Source organism: Erpetoichthys calabaricus, chromosome 3, assembly GCF_900747795.2.
Source record: "Erpetoichthys calabaricus chromosome 3, fErpCal1.3, whole genome shotgun sequence".
NCBI lineage: Eukaryota > Metazoa > Chordata > Cladistia > Polypteriformes > Polypteridae > Erpetoichthys > Erpetoichthys calabaricus.
The window spans coordinates 40,235,194-40,251,641 of NC_041396.2; the positions used below are offsets into that span (position 1 = coordinate 40,235,194).

The 16,448-nt window shown below is 40.3% G+C and overlaps 1 protein-coding gene across 1 annotated transcript in view; it reads right to left on the bottom strand.

Annotated features, from left to right (window-relative positions):
- Positions 1–5,842: 5,842 nt before the first annotated feature.
- pik3c2b (phosphatidylinositol-4-phosphate 3-kinase, catalytic subunit type 2 beta) overlaps positions 5,843–16,448 on the bottom strand; it is a 123,209-nt gene continuing 112,603 nt past the window's right edge. Inside the window, exons 26-33 of the mRNA XM_028796664.2 lie at positions 14,017–14,126; positions 13,690–13,891; positions 12,167–12,291; positions 11,542–11,659; positions 10,826–10,910; positions 10,620–10,726; positions 10,144–10,272; positions 5,843–9,382 (exon numbers count right to left, since the gene is read on the bottom strand). Of these exons, the coding sequence (XP_028652497.1) occupies positions 9,191–9,382; positions 10,144–10,272; positions 10,620–10,726; positions 10,826–10,910; positions 11,542–11,659; positions 12,167–12,291; positions 13,690–13,891; positions 14,017–14,126 (1,068 nt within the window). The 3' untranslated portion in view covers positions 5,843–9,190. The remainder of the gene's footprint in view (positions 9,383–10,143; positions 10,273–10,619; positions 10,727–10,825; positions 10,911–11,541; positions 11,660–12,166; positions 12,292–13,689; positions 13,892–14,016; positions 14,127–16,448) is intronic.

Sequence of the window (16,448 nt, forward strand, 5' to 3'; positions counted from 1 at the left end):
TCTTCCATGGAGGGCGCAGCGCATTCACACCTCCACCCCGTTAGGAGCATTAGTATCACAGGAGCCTGCAGGAGACAGAAGGGCGAAGAGAAGAAAGACAAGAGCTGTGAGAACAACATTGGTAGAAGAGGCAGGGCCTTCCAGCCAGGATGTGTGAAAGGCAGTGCAGTGGATGTCCCAGTGAAGGATTTGTGCTCTGGGGGCGGATGATCCCTACTGATTTAATTTTGTGGAGTGGTGGAGTTCTCTCTAGGGATGCAAGGTGCACCAGAGTGAGCAAGAAGGAAGATGAGAGGACAACCGAGCCAAGATGGGTGTTGGGTTGGAGAGTATGTGGCTGCTAGTGTCTCCATCAGCTGAGTGAGCAATGGGTAAACTGGGAAGATGAAGTGGATGTTGTGCTGGGCTCATTCGATGAAACAAGGACCCGATGACTGTGATGGCTTTATTCTTGTTTTAAGTTCTGGATTTTTAACCGCATGGATGTTCACTGTTTTTATGAATTTATTTATTCATGGAAGAGAGCACTGCATTTTGGGACAGTCTTTGATTTTGAATCGTTTTAATAAAAGCACTTGTCAACTTTATACACCTACCTCTTACTTTGCGTGAGTATTCTCATCCACTGGCTCATCCCTTGGGTACATTATCGGCGGTAGTGGGTTCAAGAGGCTCCCCGGAAGGAAGGACCCGGTGGTGCTGAACCGCACTGTCACAAGGACCTACTGAGGAGGTATATAGAGAGAAGAGGAGAGGAATCAGCACAGATCCTTGGAGAACACCCATGCTCACCTGGTGCACCCTTGATATCTTCTCATAGTAGGACACCTGGTAAGATTATTGAGGGCAGTCGTCCAAGTAATACTAAAGGTCAGAGAGGGTGGCATGGAGGATCTGTTAGCAGAGGAGAGATCTAGCAGGATGAGGACAGGTGACACGTTGGTAGCTCTAGTCCAGTGAAATGGCAAGTAGAACCATCTTGGTGGGATGGCCCTTCTTGAAGCCTGACCGCTGATCCTCAGGGATTTCCAGGCACAACGCTCTCTAGAGTTTACTCAAAATGGTACAAAAAACATCCATTGAGTGGCATTTCAGCAAACAAAAATGCCTTGTTGATAAGAATTCAGAGAAGAATGGCCAGACTAGTTTGAGGTGACAGAAAGGCTACAGTAACACATAACCACTCTGTACAACTGTTAGGAAGAGAAAAACATCTTGGAATGAACAACATGTTGGACTCTGAGGCAGATGGGCTACAACAGGAGAAGACCACGCTGGGTTACACTCTTGTCAACCAAGAACCGGACACTGAGGCTGCAGTGGGCACAGAGTCAAAAAACTGGACAGTTGAAGACTGGAAAAGCACCTGCCTGGTGTCAACAGTCCATGCTGCTGGTGGTGTAATGGTGGGGGGAATGTTTTCTTGGCACTCGTTGGGCCTGTTAATTCCAATCAATCCTCAGTTGAATGCCACAGATATTTGAGTATTGTTGCTGATCATGTGCATCCCTTCATGGTCACAATTTACCCACCTTCTGATGGCTACTTCAAGCATCATAATAAACCATGTCGTAAAGCAAAAGTCCCCTCAAACTGGTATCATGAGCATGACAATGAGATCTATGGCCTTTCCAGTCAGCAGATCTGAATGTAATGGAACATCTTGACTAAATTTAATAAGAAATAAAACTTTTGACTTGGCATTCATATTCCCAGTGATGCATTATGCAGATGTATTGCTATTGGTATAAAGGAGCCCCGAGTAGCGTTTCTTTAAACACTTCTGCTGAATGATTTGTTGGCTGAAAGTCCTCAGTGTAAGTGTGTGTTTGTGAGAGAGAAAATGTGCAGCGTTGCTCATAATGGCACTCAGGTTTGATTTAATTCTCTCCTTTGCTACTAAATCCAGGGGGTCCCGACCATCCTATAACTGAGTTTACCCTTTTAATTAGCTTGTTGGTTTGGTGGGCCTCTCTTCAAGTGATGTTACCAGCCCAGCACACCACAGCATAGAAAATCCCACTGGCCATCACAGAGTTGTAGAAGATGTGAAGGATGGCACTACACACATTAAAGGAACACAGTCACCTAAAGAAAAAAGAGCCCGCTGTGTCCATTCTTCTTCAATTTCTCTGTGTGCGGAGACCAGTCCAACCTGTCATTTATGTGGAGCCCCAAGTGCTTGAAGGAATGGACCACCTTTGGATTCACTCCCTGGATAGTGACCAGATGTAGAGACTTTTTTGTGCAGCAAACATTTTGCCCATGTTAAGATGCAGACAATTCTCTTTGCACCAAGAAACAAAGTTCTCCCCCTGACTCCTCTTGTCTGTCTCATCCCCCTTAAGTGCAGAATCATCTGAGAATTTCTGCTGGTGACCAGAACTCTTGTTATAATATAGTCTGAGATGTACAGAGTGAAGACGAAGGATGACAGGGCAGTTCACTGTGGCGCTCCAGTGTTGCTCACATCTGTATGAGAAACAAAGACCTTGAGCCTCACAAAACGTGGTCTGCCAGACAGTCCATCTTCCAGGACACCACAGGCTCACCCACCTGCATATCTTCAACACTAAGAGTTCATTTTATCACTTGGGACTTTGCTGTATTTTTATTCTAATACAGCGTCATGGATCCTTGCAGCACTGGGAACAAAATAGGGACCAACGCTGTACAGGGCACCGGTCAACACTGCAATAATGGACTTGTACAAACCAATTCTTTAGTTGTGGCAAAGGAAGAAGCTTGATTAAATGTAAGTTGTTTGTTTTTCAAGGTGATCGTTTTAATGCATTCTTGTTTATCATGACTCATAAAATTGGTGACATGGTGCAAGTTGGTTGGACCTGCAGGTAAGACATCCACTGTACTCTAGATGTGATCCTACTACCACTACTACGTAACGTGCATTTGTGTGATGTGTAGGTCGACACAGCGGCTCAGCCGGGAGTCACATCTCGGTGCCTTGTGCTTTGACTGCAGCTCTACCAGTCTCTCTGTGTTATACCCATTTGAACTGTTCACAGTGGCACAAATGGGTAAGACTAGTGCCACAGAGTTCTCGTGTTCTGAGTCTGAATGAACACTTGGTCAACATCTGTGAGGAGTTTGTGTGTTCTCTCTGTTTCATCATTTTTGTGTTTTCCCCCAAATTCCAAAATGTGTGCTGAAACAGGTCTGCTAAGATCAAGCTGGGCCAAGAGTGCTTTGTGATGGCCTTATGCCAAATGCTGATAGGGTGGGCACTGGATCCCAGCAACCCTGAGCTGGATAAACAGGATAGAAAATGGAAGTATGAATATCAAAATATATGCTCTGAACCTTGTATTTGTTTGGGCTTTTTTGAATTTATTATATATTGTTTAGGAGGAAAACTAGCACCCTGGCAAGAATGGAGAATAATTTGTTACCAGGTCAGGAGGGCAACGCGACAACACAGACAGATTGGCTGGCAGAAAAAAATAAATAAATTTGTATCTGGCCGGTATCAAATAATGGAAGGACCAGCAATATCCCCCATATCCAAGGTGACAGTGGTCCTAACATGGGAACTCAGTTGGGATACCCACGGCGGGTGCTTGGGACGTGGAGTTTGGAAATGCAACCCTGTCGGGGTCTCTAAGTACCAGTAAAGGGTTCTTTCGGGGGTGGACCTCACTATTTTTCTTATGGCCCCAAAGTGCTACCCGGCAGACGTGGCATGGCACCAGAAGCATTCCTGGGTCTGGTGTAAAAGGGAGCCCGATGTCTCGAGTAATTCAGTCAGAGTCGGGAGGCAGCAGGCAATGCTCAGTAGAGGTGGATGAGGAGGAGGAAGAATTGTTGGTTTATTGCTCATTATTGCATAATTGTGGCACATTGCTGGAAATTTGTAAAGGTGCTTGGTGGAATAAATATCCTTTATTTTATTCCATTAACGTGCGGCATATTGCAGTGTGTGTGGTTTGGGGCTCTCTGGTGCCCCCTTGTGGTCACATTGTTAATGTTTTCATAAGCTAAGTGAAATACAGTAAAGGATTTTGATTTAAATTTTGCTGTATGGCGATAGGGCGGCACTGCTGCCTTGCAGTAAGGAGACCAGGGTTTGTGTCCTGGGCCCTCCCTGCATGTTCCTCCAGGTGCTCTGGTTTCCTCCTACAATCCAAAGACATTGAAGTTTAGAGTTGATTGGCAGTGCTAAATTGGCACTAGTGTGCGTATGGCCTGCAATGGACCGCCTTATGCCCTATGCTAGCTGGTCTAGGCTCCAACACACCCTGCGATACTGTTAAGCAGGTAAAAAAAAAATGACTGGTGGAGTAGTCAGTGTAACCTGGGGTTGAATCCTACTTGTGGACATTGTCTGTGTGGAGTTTGTGTGTTCTCCTAGCGTCTGTTTCTATTCCAAACTGACCTTATGAAGTGTGTGAATTGGATTAAGCAGGTTTGAGAATGTTATGAATCATCTATTATGTTTCATGGAAGCTCTATGTTTGTATGATGTGGTTATGATAATTAAAATGTAATAAAGTCTGTCCCATTTTAATTGGTCTTATGCTCAGATTACCAGTAAATGTTTACTTTTTACACCCTGTGTATTGATCTAATACAGTATATAAAGTTACAAGTGTGTCCATGTATCCATGTCCAGTATTCAAATCCATACCTTTGACCCGATCTCTGACAGATTTTCCACAAGTTCCCCATTTGTACAGCTGAAGATTGTTGGTTCAGTTGGTGCTCCAACACTGGGAAGTGCTGCGTACCCCACACAGCTACTAATATATCCTTTGAAAAGCAGCCTTACTCTTCAATCCAGATACTGACCATCAGAGAGATACTGTATCACTTGGCTAGTGAAAATATAGTATATAGATTTTATAGGGTCACTATCGTCACGTGTACATAGCACAGTGAAATTCTTACTTGCATGCTCATCAGCTTGCAGCACATTGGCCCTCTCTGATGCCATGACTAGCGAATAGAACACACCAAAGTTCAGTTTTCATTACTTGCAAAATCTTTAAATGGGTGTTGTAGCAGCATACACTTAGGCCTGACATTCAGACTTCAAAGACAATGTGACTTAGACATCTGAAAACCCGATTGCAAGCACGAGTACATCAATGAATAAGTGAGGCGGCAGTGCATTTTATCATAATCAAGGCTGGTGTTAGAATTACAGCACTGTGCTCTTTGTGAACAAAAATGCAACACGAGTGGAAATAGATTTTTTATCACTATTATCACCCCTTAAAATAAAGTATCTGAAAATATTAGGATTTATGATGCAATTGTTGCAAAAATGCACTATGTCAATTTAAAGTTGTTAATGGAGTATGGCAGAGAAAGAGTCATACAAAATTAACACACTACATACAATTGTGAAAAGTTTAAATAGTTCAAATTGAACTTGAGATTTCCATATACAGTGCCTGTAAGAATTAATGACCCCCCCCTTTGGCATAACAGAAAAAGACTCTCTAATGTCAAAGTGAAAGCAAGTTTCTGCAAAGTGGTAAAAATGAATGACAAATGGGCACTGGATGTATACTCTAGCCATTCAAGTCCGTCTATAAATGGCGAGTTGGATGGCATGCTCATTCTTGGTGCTTCTGTGTTTGTAGGTCTGGGTGTGCATTCTTATAAATGGGACACACACTTCTGAGCTAGCAGCTTCATGTTTGCTTGTGTTTAATTATGTAGGATGTCAGCTCAGCTATTACTGCCAATGTTTCTTATGGTCCTGCAACACATACTGCAAAGAATTAAGCAGTTGAAATGACTGTTCTAAACCTAACCACGAGGAAAAAAATGCATTTAAATAAACACAAAATGTAACTAAAGTACAAGTCTCTGGACATTTTTTGTTAAATTATTGCCTTTTATTTAGTGCAAATAAAATTAAAAAAGGACTTCATAATTAACCAAACAAATCTACAAATAGACACACATACACACAATGATACATACAAACATTGAGCTTTTTAAAAATCCTACAAGAATAATAAGTGCTGCATTTGCAACACATCCTGTTCAGTTTGAACTTACATTCTATTCCATTCTATCCTTGACAGCCCATAGGGCCAGTCTTCCAGAGGACACTACGCATCTGCTTATCTGTCAATGATGCATCTCAACACGGTCACTGCCTCCAGGGGACAGAAAGGTGGCACCGCTGCAGATAGCACACAGCACAATGGCCACCCTGTGCCATCTACCCCACCTAATTACCCAAGCCTGCTGTTGGGCACATAATGGCCATTAAAAGACCATAAACATACACTTAAAAGTAGCCAGATCTCAAGTTCAGGCAGGCAGAACAATAGAGACATTTACTCTGACTGAGACCCAGCCATGCCTGAGCACCATAAAAATGTTTACAACTACATGAAGTAGGAAAGGTCACACATCTCCTACAGGCTGGCACCAGTTTTCAGTATGGAAGTTTACAAGCCCCGTAAGGTAATTAAATTAAGATTCCAGTTCCGTTCCCCAGTACTTTTTTTCCCCCTGATGCCAACATGACTGACCTATGGAGCATCAAATTAGTGCTCCTTTAATTCATCAGGGTACACTCAAACCATGTTGAGCCATAGGAGGCACTGCCCATCATCCCCCCTGGTAATCCAAATTCAGGCCACAGGAATAAGCACAGAAGCCCAGCCAGGTATTCTTGAAAAGGAATAAAAAATACTGTTGGCTTATAAACCACAACACTGTCTTAATTATGAGGAAAAATAATGTGTTCAACAAACTGTACTTGACCTGCTGACAGACCCTCTCTGCAGTGAAGGTGCACATAGCTGACTGGTGGTACCGTCCATGAATTCACAAACATGGCAGATTTACAGGCAACTACAGAATGCATAGACGGCTCATACATTTAGACACTTGACATCTTCAAAGAGTTCCTACATTTGGTCCATGAACAAATTGTCAAAAGAAGTTATTTGAGACTATATAATTCATTTTCTTTTGTAAACTGCATAAACAGATGAATCCACCATAACTTAAGAATTCAAATGAGCTGAAAATTCAGTTTGCTATCCCACGTAAAACCATGTAAAGTAGTATAAGCTCTCAAGAAGAATGTCTTCAAATACACGGGTGGTTTCTAAATTAATAATTTTGATATATTCTGTAATTTAATTTACTTTGTACATTTAACAAATAAACTCACATAATCTGAATATTAATGGAAGGCATGTATACTTTTAAATAATGCATAAGCACTGGCAACTTGTGTCAATTGTACAAACAGTACAAGGTTCAGCTGAGGAAATCTGTAAATGTGCCAGCAGAAATATGCCACACTAAACTTCAACATTTATAGGACATTTGTAAATTTATGGACTATATATATTATTCACTGCCAAAAAATTCTGTAAAATAATATTATTCTAAATTTACAAATATATATTCATCATGTCACAAAATCAGGAAACACATATGTTTAGAGACAGCCCATTTCTTGACTGTCTGTAAATTTAGAAAACAGAAAAACTGACTCTGCTAAGTGATGAATAGTCCTGACTCAACAATTCAAAAATTCATAAACTTGGAAAATCTGTAAAACAAGAGCATAAAAATGTATGAATGGCTTCCACATTCATGAACAGTTAATATACTCATAAATGATGTACATTTATACACTAATAATGTTCAGTAACACAGAAAACTTGCAAGTTTATGAATTGTCTATGCATGCATTAAAAGTTAATAAATTCAGGAATATCATTAATTGTGCATAACTAAATTTACAACTGTCTGTACAGTTATGAACAATTCCTAAATTCTGGATTTAAGTTTAAATTTGTATAGTCCTTACACAGGTAGTAATTTATGAAATCAATAATTAAAAGTTATGAGTAGTCCATGCATTCACAGTTTTCAGCTTTGTGAAATATGTAAATGTACGCCGTCTTCATTGACAATTTATAAATTTAGGAGTTCTATAAACTGAGAGAGCAAATTTATGAACAATCAGGACGTTCACAAGAAATGCATAACTTCATGGACAGTCCACACATTTAGTTATATAAATCTAGGAAAATTTAGAGTCTGTATGTTCATAAATAATTTTTAAGTGTACATAGGACCAATAAATTGAAGAATAAGCCATACTGTATGCTTCTAGACAGTGTTAAACATTCCTCCACAAATAAATATACCAATGAAGTTTATAAACACATTAATGCATCAGTAGAATTTTGCCTTAAAATGCTTACAGTATCAGCAAACTATCCACACCTTCAGCGCATTTTTGTTTGAACACTATCCTCCAAAATGTGCTTTTTAAGTAACCATTAGGGCATGTGCCATGCTTTAAGAACATGCTGTTGACTAAAGATGACTTCAAATAAAATAATACCATTAATGATATGACATGTATAAAAACATGAAAATATTGCTTGCTTGGCTCTTTTTAGCCACTCAGACACACAGATATAAAATGTCATTACTGTATTTGTCCATTTTTCAAAAAAAGAATTCAGTAGTTATTCTCTCCTTCACCAAGGTCTTTAGCACAATTTCGTCTTCACCTGGTTAGAATTAAGCAAGGCCATCTGACACCATGAAGGATACAGGAAGGAAGGAGTTGACAGGCTGCCTTCTAGTGTAGTAGTACAGAATTTAATCCAGAATTTTATGGTAAGATATGCATGAGGCTTTTTTTGGCAACATGGATTACCTTGGCTCCAGAAGTAGCAGAGCAAATTTGATGTCACCTCCAAGGTTACAAGGAAAAACATAACAAGTCTGCCTCATAATATACAGAAAAGGCGGTGGGGGGTGGGGTACAGCTGTTCTTGAAAAACCTTTCCTTAGCACATCCCTGTACAAGTGCCAAAGCAACCCAAGTAGGGTTTTAAGCTGATGTGCCTCATTTACTGCCATGCATAGACTCCTAGTTGGTTCTTCTTCACAGTCTCTCCCAAGTCCTGTTGTCTCCACTGAGAATACTGAACTCATGTGGTCTGTGATCTGCAGTGCAGAAAGAGAAAGTGATTCTGGAATGGGAGCAGACACAGTTGCTCCCTCAGAGGGGATATACATTCTCATATCTTTCCATCTTACAAATGATTCCCCTATTTCACCAAGACATCCTTCACACTCTATAGTTCTCTATTTCATACACTTTTAGTCACACACGCACATCACCATTTCTTCATTTTGCACCCCCCAAAAGCCCCATCTTTTCTATGGCTTATCGGGTAACATCTTGGCTGCCACTGTTCAACTGGTACCAGTCCACCTTCTGATGATTAGAGTCAAATTCACTTAGTGGAATTCGGGTCTCCCCAAGCAAAGGATTCTCCCAAAATCCCTCCTCGCTAAGCACACGGAGATGGATGACTCTTTGCTCAAGGTCTCCACGTGGTATGCCATCATAAACAAGCTAAAAAAACAAAACAAAACACACCACAAAGTAATCTTTCAGGTTTTAGAAAAAATTATACCAGTATAGAAACAGCACTGGTTAAAGAAGTAAATGTCCTGTAGGTTAATGCGGACAGAAGCCAATTTGTTCTTGTTTTCTTATACCCGAGTGCAGCATTTGACAATATAGACCACAGTATTCTTAGAAATCACCTTAGACAATGGGTGGGCCTCTCCAGCAGTGTCTTAAATTGGTTTCAGTCTTACTTAACAGGTAGAAAATTCTTTGCATATTCTTAGTATATGGTGTACTACAAGGGTCTATTTTGGGATGACTACTTTTTTTCATCTACTGGTACATGCTTCTCTTAGGCCAGATTATCTCAAAACACAAGATGAACTATCACCATATATATACTGTATATAACGTTTTTGTTTTATCAGTGCTTTAATACTAAGGGCAATTCATTTTTATTTTACATAGCTCCATTTCTACTAAGTCTTGTACACCAACATATTTTTGTAATATAGCATGTTTTTAACATTAAACATTCTTTCTTTTTATATATAGATATATTTCCCTTAAAAACACCTGGTAAAGAACACTTTAGTGTAGTATACACTTATATTTTGTTTTTATTATTGTAGTAAGACATTTATTTATTAATTAATTTACAATTTCTCTTTCTCTGGCATAAAATTCATGTTATTCTCCTTCTAGGTGCACTATATCTCATTCTGTTTTAATTCTACACCACTACCACCCTACCTACTACTCACCATTTCATTGTATGTTGGATTTCTGGTGCGACGAGCAGCCTTAGTCTTCCTTTTACTGGTTTTCTGTGGATCAGGCAATAAGTAAAGTTTGACGTAAGGATTTGGGTCAGCCCCATCCTGGAGCGGTGGCTGTTGAGAAGAAGAAGTTGTGTGAATGTTATTCTGTATCACATACACAAGTAAGTGGGCTGTCATAAGCTCACATCTGTTAGAGTTACCTCTTTTTCACCATAATCCAGTGTTGCCTGCCTAACCACAAAAAGCTAGATTGTTACAAATCATTTCATTTATCTAATCATAATTTCATCTTCATAATTTTCCTATTAGGCTCACAAGTCAAAAGTCCTGGAGATCATTAAACCAAACCTTGAAATCTATAGATGTAGCTGACAGCCAGACTGGATTCTTGTGCTAGGTACTCCAAAGTAAAGCTAAAGCAATTTAAGCTCCATGGTGTAAGGAACCTGTGTACTCACCAATCCACGAATATGCATGACCATAATGCATAGCTTGTCAGTCTTGTAGGAGATGGACAGCTTCACCTCACCACATATCTGCCCTACAGGGGGCGCCCATGTCATATCTGAGGTAGAACAAGATATGATGGTGAAACTTTGAAGGAGACAAAGCGACTTAAAAATAACCTTAGAACAGGAAACAGGTACACAGAGTGAATGGTTACCTGATTTAGGCTGGGTGACATTCACTAATTTCTCTGGTCTCTCATCCCGTGGCAGTGGATGAAAGAAAGTGTAGATGAGGTCACACTGCATTCAAAAAAGGTAGAAAAGGAGAATGTCAGAATGGTACTCATTTCATTATGTTTAGCAGCAATGTAGCAAGACCATCTTGACAGAATCTGGAAGAGGTGTCCAGTCTTGTGATTAACTGCCCATCCAGTGGCAGGCTATGGCACTCTTTTTTCATTCTCTTCAGTTTACTGTGGGGTTATTGCATATGATTAAATGTATTCAACTTGGGCCCTACCTACGCTAGTCTTCCGTCTGCCAGGCATACTACAACCATCCTTGAGCCACAAAATGGCATTCCTGATTCATTGTATCAGACTTGAACCCAGGTATGACGCAAGTGATTTGGTCTGTTCAGCCTAATGCCAAGTTGTAACACACTTTCCTTGCTATTCTTGACATACATATTTTCTATGTACTATTTACTCCTTCATTTGGTGTCAAGGCTATGCTACACTTTCTTCTCCCTACTCAACCTTGTCCAAACTGGTGAGAGACTATGATACCTCCACTTGACTCTGCTTAGTTCAGGTTCTACCTAGGACAATACCACTTAAATCCTAATCCACACAGCCCAACTCTACACTTTGACATTCCTGATTCACTCTTTGTACTATAGTGCTACTAGGACTTAAGTTCAAGTGCTTACCTGGGCCACTTCAGGGGTGGTGTGGATCAAGTGCCACACATATCCATTCAACTCATCCTTCCTACGGTCTGCCACTGCCTCACCACGTGATCGACCAAACACAAATCTGCTAGGAAACCTAGTGCAAGAAGAATTACAAAATGTATTAATTGCAAGTTTCACAAGGTTTCACATGCTTACACAACCTCCAAGCAGCTAGCCCATGAAGTGAGAGCCAGATTGTCGTAGCTACATAAAAGAAGCAGAATCCCCATACCAGCTTCATTCTTTTATGGCTTTGACCACCAGAACAACTAACTGTAGTCAAAGATACTATAAGTAAATTCTCACTTTTGCTTCACAGGCTTTACTATACACAGCCTTCTTTAATCAAGTGCTGGGAAAGTAAACTGTTAACTATATGATTCAGTTTACCTAATTTCTCTAATGTTTTCAGAGCAAAAAGATAAAACAATGTTTCAAGTATATTGCATCCTTTAAAACTTATAATAAAGGATATACTGTAACTAAGGCCAAGCAAAACACCTCACAAATTGTAAAAATACACAAAGGAGTAAACCCAAATGTCCCCTAATTCTCCTGCAAGACATTCACATTAAGATATCTTGACAGGAAATACATTTACCTAGGTAGTTTGGATGATGGGAACAGTAGTCTCAATTTGGTGTGCAACTCATGAAACTCCTCAAAGCTTCTCTGGACCACTGCAGACTGTGGCTGACCCTCACGCTGCACCTTGATCATGTAGCTCTACAAGTGTTAAGAGTGGAGACGTAAAATAAATAAAATAAAAACTCAATGGTAGCACACAAAAATCAAACCCACACAGGCTATTCATTGTTAATAATAAAATTACCGCAAGCTGCCTGGGCTACATGACAAGATTGAAGACTGAAAAAAATTGATTCTAGATCAGGGGTTCTCAGTGTCGGTCCTGGGGGCCCACTGTGGCTTCAGGTTTTTGTTCCAACCAGATTCCTAATCAGTGACAACATCTGATAACACTGAGCTCAATTAATTAGCAGACATTTTTTTTTCTATTCACTTATTCTTCATTAAGAAAGCACCACAGCATGTTTTACATTTGTAAGACATTTAGGAATATTTCTGCTTTTGCTAGAGATTTAAATGCTTAACAACCTTTTGTTGATTTCATTCTATTTTGCCCTTTCTCTGTGAAGTTTGCTCCCTTTATTGTATCCTAACAATGACAACCAACGGAGCAGACAGCCAGATAAACAACAAGGCTGCAACTACTTCAGCGTTAGACCCACTAATTAGAAAATAATGATTTAATTAAACAATTAGAACACCCAGCAAAAAAACAGAATGAAAATCAAGATGAACATATTGTTAAAAAGAAAACAACATACATTATTCCAATATAATTGCTTGGTACATTTTAAAATACCAAACTTAGTTTTCTAATTTCTACATTTTTCCCAAAACACATAATTTGACAAATAACAGTTCACTTAATTAGCCCTGGAGTCCAATTAAAAATAGAAGCTGGTTGGAACAAAAACCTGCAGCCACAGTGGGCCCCCAGGACCGACACTGAGAACCTCTGTTCTAGATAACATACCGTACATATATGTGGAAAATATCTGTGCTTCCTCTTCTATGCAATTTTTAATATTTCTTGGGATTATGTCTTAAAATTCCTCCAAAGCACAAGAGGTCTAAATAATTACATTCAGATGATTATGATGCATGCGAGTGTTTTGAAAGAGAGGCAGCTAAAGTGCCAAGATTCAGTTATATGGGGAATCACTGGCTAAGCTGACACTAAATCAAACCAGGGTAACACACCCTCCACTGTAAAATATCATTGAGGTGACTCAGAATAACACTCAATCAAGTTACTTTGAAATCAGAATGAAATACCTCCCAGTTTAACACAGAATTCCATGAAGGACAGAGTAGTTATAGGCGCAATAGGGATCCTATTGGTATCCACCTGCCTCTTTCCCAAATAACAGGTGCTTTGGGGACTTATGGGGAGTCAGCCTCCACTGAAACTCTAAGAGATCAGGTGATTCAAGACCACAAATGGAGAAACTGACTGAACTTACTATAAAACCTCCTTCATTACAACCTAAAGTGACACCACTTCAGTGTACAGGAATGTCACAGATTCAAACTTACATATCCTTTGCTGGAATTTGAAGTCTTCACATGTCCACACACAAACAAGTTTTTGATAAGTCCATCAACCTTCATTGTATGACCCTGAGGCGCAAAGGAGAGGCAGGGCTTTTCTTCTGTGGAAGCAAATTTCATCTGTGCCAGACTATGGATGAAAAAGTTAAGCTTGGTTGCTACACTGCCAAGACTGGATTCAATCAGCCTGTAATAAAAGTGATAGAAAGAGAGGTTAAGTGTTTTATATTCAGCAAACAAAGAGCTCAGTAGCAAACCACTTTATGGCGAAGAACAGACAAATGGGTACTAGCTGTCCAATGGTCATCTCACCTGGTGAAGTACATGGTGGCATCAGCCTCAGAGTCCTGAGGGCGTAGTGCATCATAAACATACTTTAGATCTTGCAGGTCAGAAAGTTCTGGAATTCCACAGGACAGCATCTACAAAGAGAGAGGAGAAATATTTAAAGAATGTAGGGTGCTAGTTTACTTGGCACTATTGCGTCAAGCAACTATATTAACCCTTAAACCGCCATAACTGGCTATACTCAGATCCCAGTGCAATTTGCCAGCACGCCGAAGCAGAGTATATTCGGCGACGTACATTCGTTGAATGCCGCGACCAGCTATAGTTGGTTCCCAGTGTAATTTGCCAGTACGCCGGAGCTGATCAGTCCGTGCCGTACATTTGTTGAGGAACCAGCTCATGACCACTGCCGCCCCCTAGTGAATCAGCATCACTGTCCCTGGGATTCAGCCGCTGCACCAGACTAGCCAGCAAGCATCAGCCTTGGCCTCTATGTGCTTGCGTGCAGCCAGTTCAAGAGCAATTGGCTCGGTGATTTACTACATTTCACCAATGGCATCAGTTGCACCTTGTACAGTGGTGTGAAAAACTATTTGCCCCCTTCCTGATTTCTTATTCTTTTGCATGTTTGTCACACAAAATGTTTCTGATCATCAAACACATTTAACCATTAGTCAAATATAACACAAGTAAACACAAAATGCAGTTTGTAAATGGTGGTTTTTATTATTTAGGGAGAAAAAAAAATCCAAACCTACATGGCCCTGTGTGAAAAAGTAATTGCCCCCTGAACCTAATAACTGGTTGGGCCACCCTTAGCAGCAATAACTGCAATCAAGCGTTTGCGATAACTTGCAATGAGTCTTTTACAGCGCTCTGGAGGAATTTTGGCCCACTCATCTTTGTTAAATTGTTGTAATTCAGCTTTACTTGAGGGTTTTCTAGCATGAACCGCCTTTTTAAGGTCATGCCATAGCATCTCAATTGGATTCAGGTCAGGACTTTGACTAGGCCACTCCAAAGTCTTCATTTTGTTTTTCTTCAGCCATTCAGAGGTGGATTTGCTGGTGTGTTTTGGGTCATTGTCCTGTTGCAGCACCCAAGATCGCTTCAGCTTGAGTTGACGAACAGATGGCCGGACATTCTCCTTCAGGATTTTTTGATAGACAGTAGAATTCATGGTTCCATCTATCACAGCAAGGCTTCCAGGTCCTGAAGCAGCAAAACAACCCCAGACCATCACACTACCACCACCATATTTTACTGTTGGTATGATGTTCTTTTTCTGAAATGCTGTGTTCCTTTTACGCCAGATGTAACGGGACATTTGCCTTCCAAAAAGTTCAACTTTTGTCTCATCAGTCCACAAGGTATTTTCCCAAAAGTCTTGGCAATCATTGAGATGTTTCTTAGCAAAATTGTGATGAGCCCTAATGTTCTTTTTGCTTAACAGTGGTTTGCGTCTTGGACATCTGCCATGCAGGCCGTTTTTGCCCAGTCTCTTTCTTATGGTGGAGTCGTGAACACTGACCTTAATTGAGGCAAGTGAGGCCTGCAGTTCTTTAGACGTTGTCCTGGGGTCTTTTGTGACCTCTCGGATGAGTCGTCTCTGCGTTCTTGGGGTAATTTTGGTCGGCCGGCCACTCCTGGGAAGGTTCACCACTGTTCCATGTTTTTGCCATTTGTGGATAATGGCTCTCACTGTGGTTCGCTGGAGTCCCAAAGCTTTAGAAATGGCTTTATAACCTTTACCAGACTGATAGATCTCAATTACTTCTGTTCTCATTTGTTCCTGAATTTCTTTGGATCTTGGCATGATGTCTAGCTTTTGAGGTGCTTTTGGTCTACTTCTATGTGTCAGGCAGCTCCTATTTAAGTGATTTCTTGATTGAAACAGGTGTGGCAGTAATCAGGCCTGGGGGTGGCTACGGAAATTGAACTCAGGTGTGATACACCACAGTTAGGTTATTTTTTAACAAGGGGGGCAATTACTTTTTCACACAGGGCCATGTAGGTTTGGATTTTTTTTCTCCCTAAATAATAAAAACCATCATTTAAAAACTGCATTTTGTGTTTACTTGTGTTATATTTGACTAATGGTTAAATGTGTTTGATGATCAGAAACATTTTGTGTGACAAACATGCAAAAGAATAAGAAATCAGGAAGGGGGCAAATAGTTTTTCACACCACTGTACATATATTAATAGATTGTTGCAGTAGTTTTTTTTAATAGATTTAACAGTTCATTGGCAGTGTGTAAAATGGTCAGTGTTGCAGTAATTGTGATGCTCTTCGCAAGAAAAAAATGTGTTCCATTAAAATTTCACTTTTTCTTGGTGAACTGTGACGTTTCCTTAAAAAGTGCAGCAAAAATGTATTTGTTGTCCAGGGGTGCATTAACCCCCCCAAGTATGTGGCAGTTTAAGGGTTTACAGCATCAATAATTAAAATAATC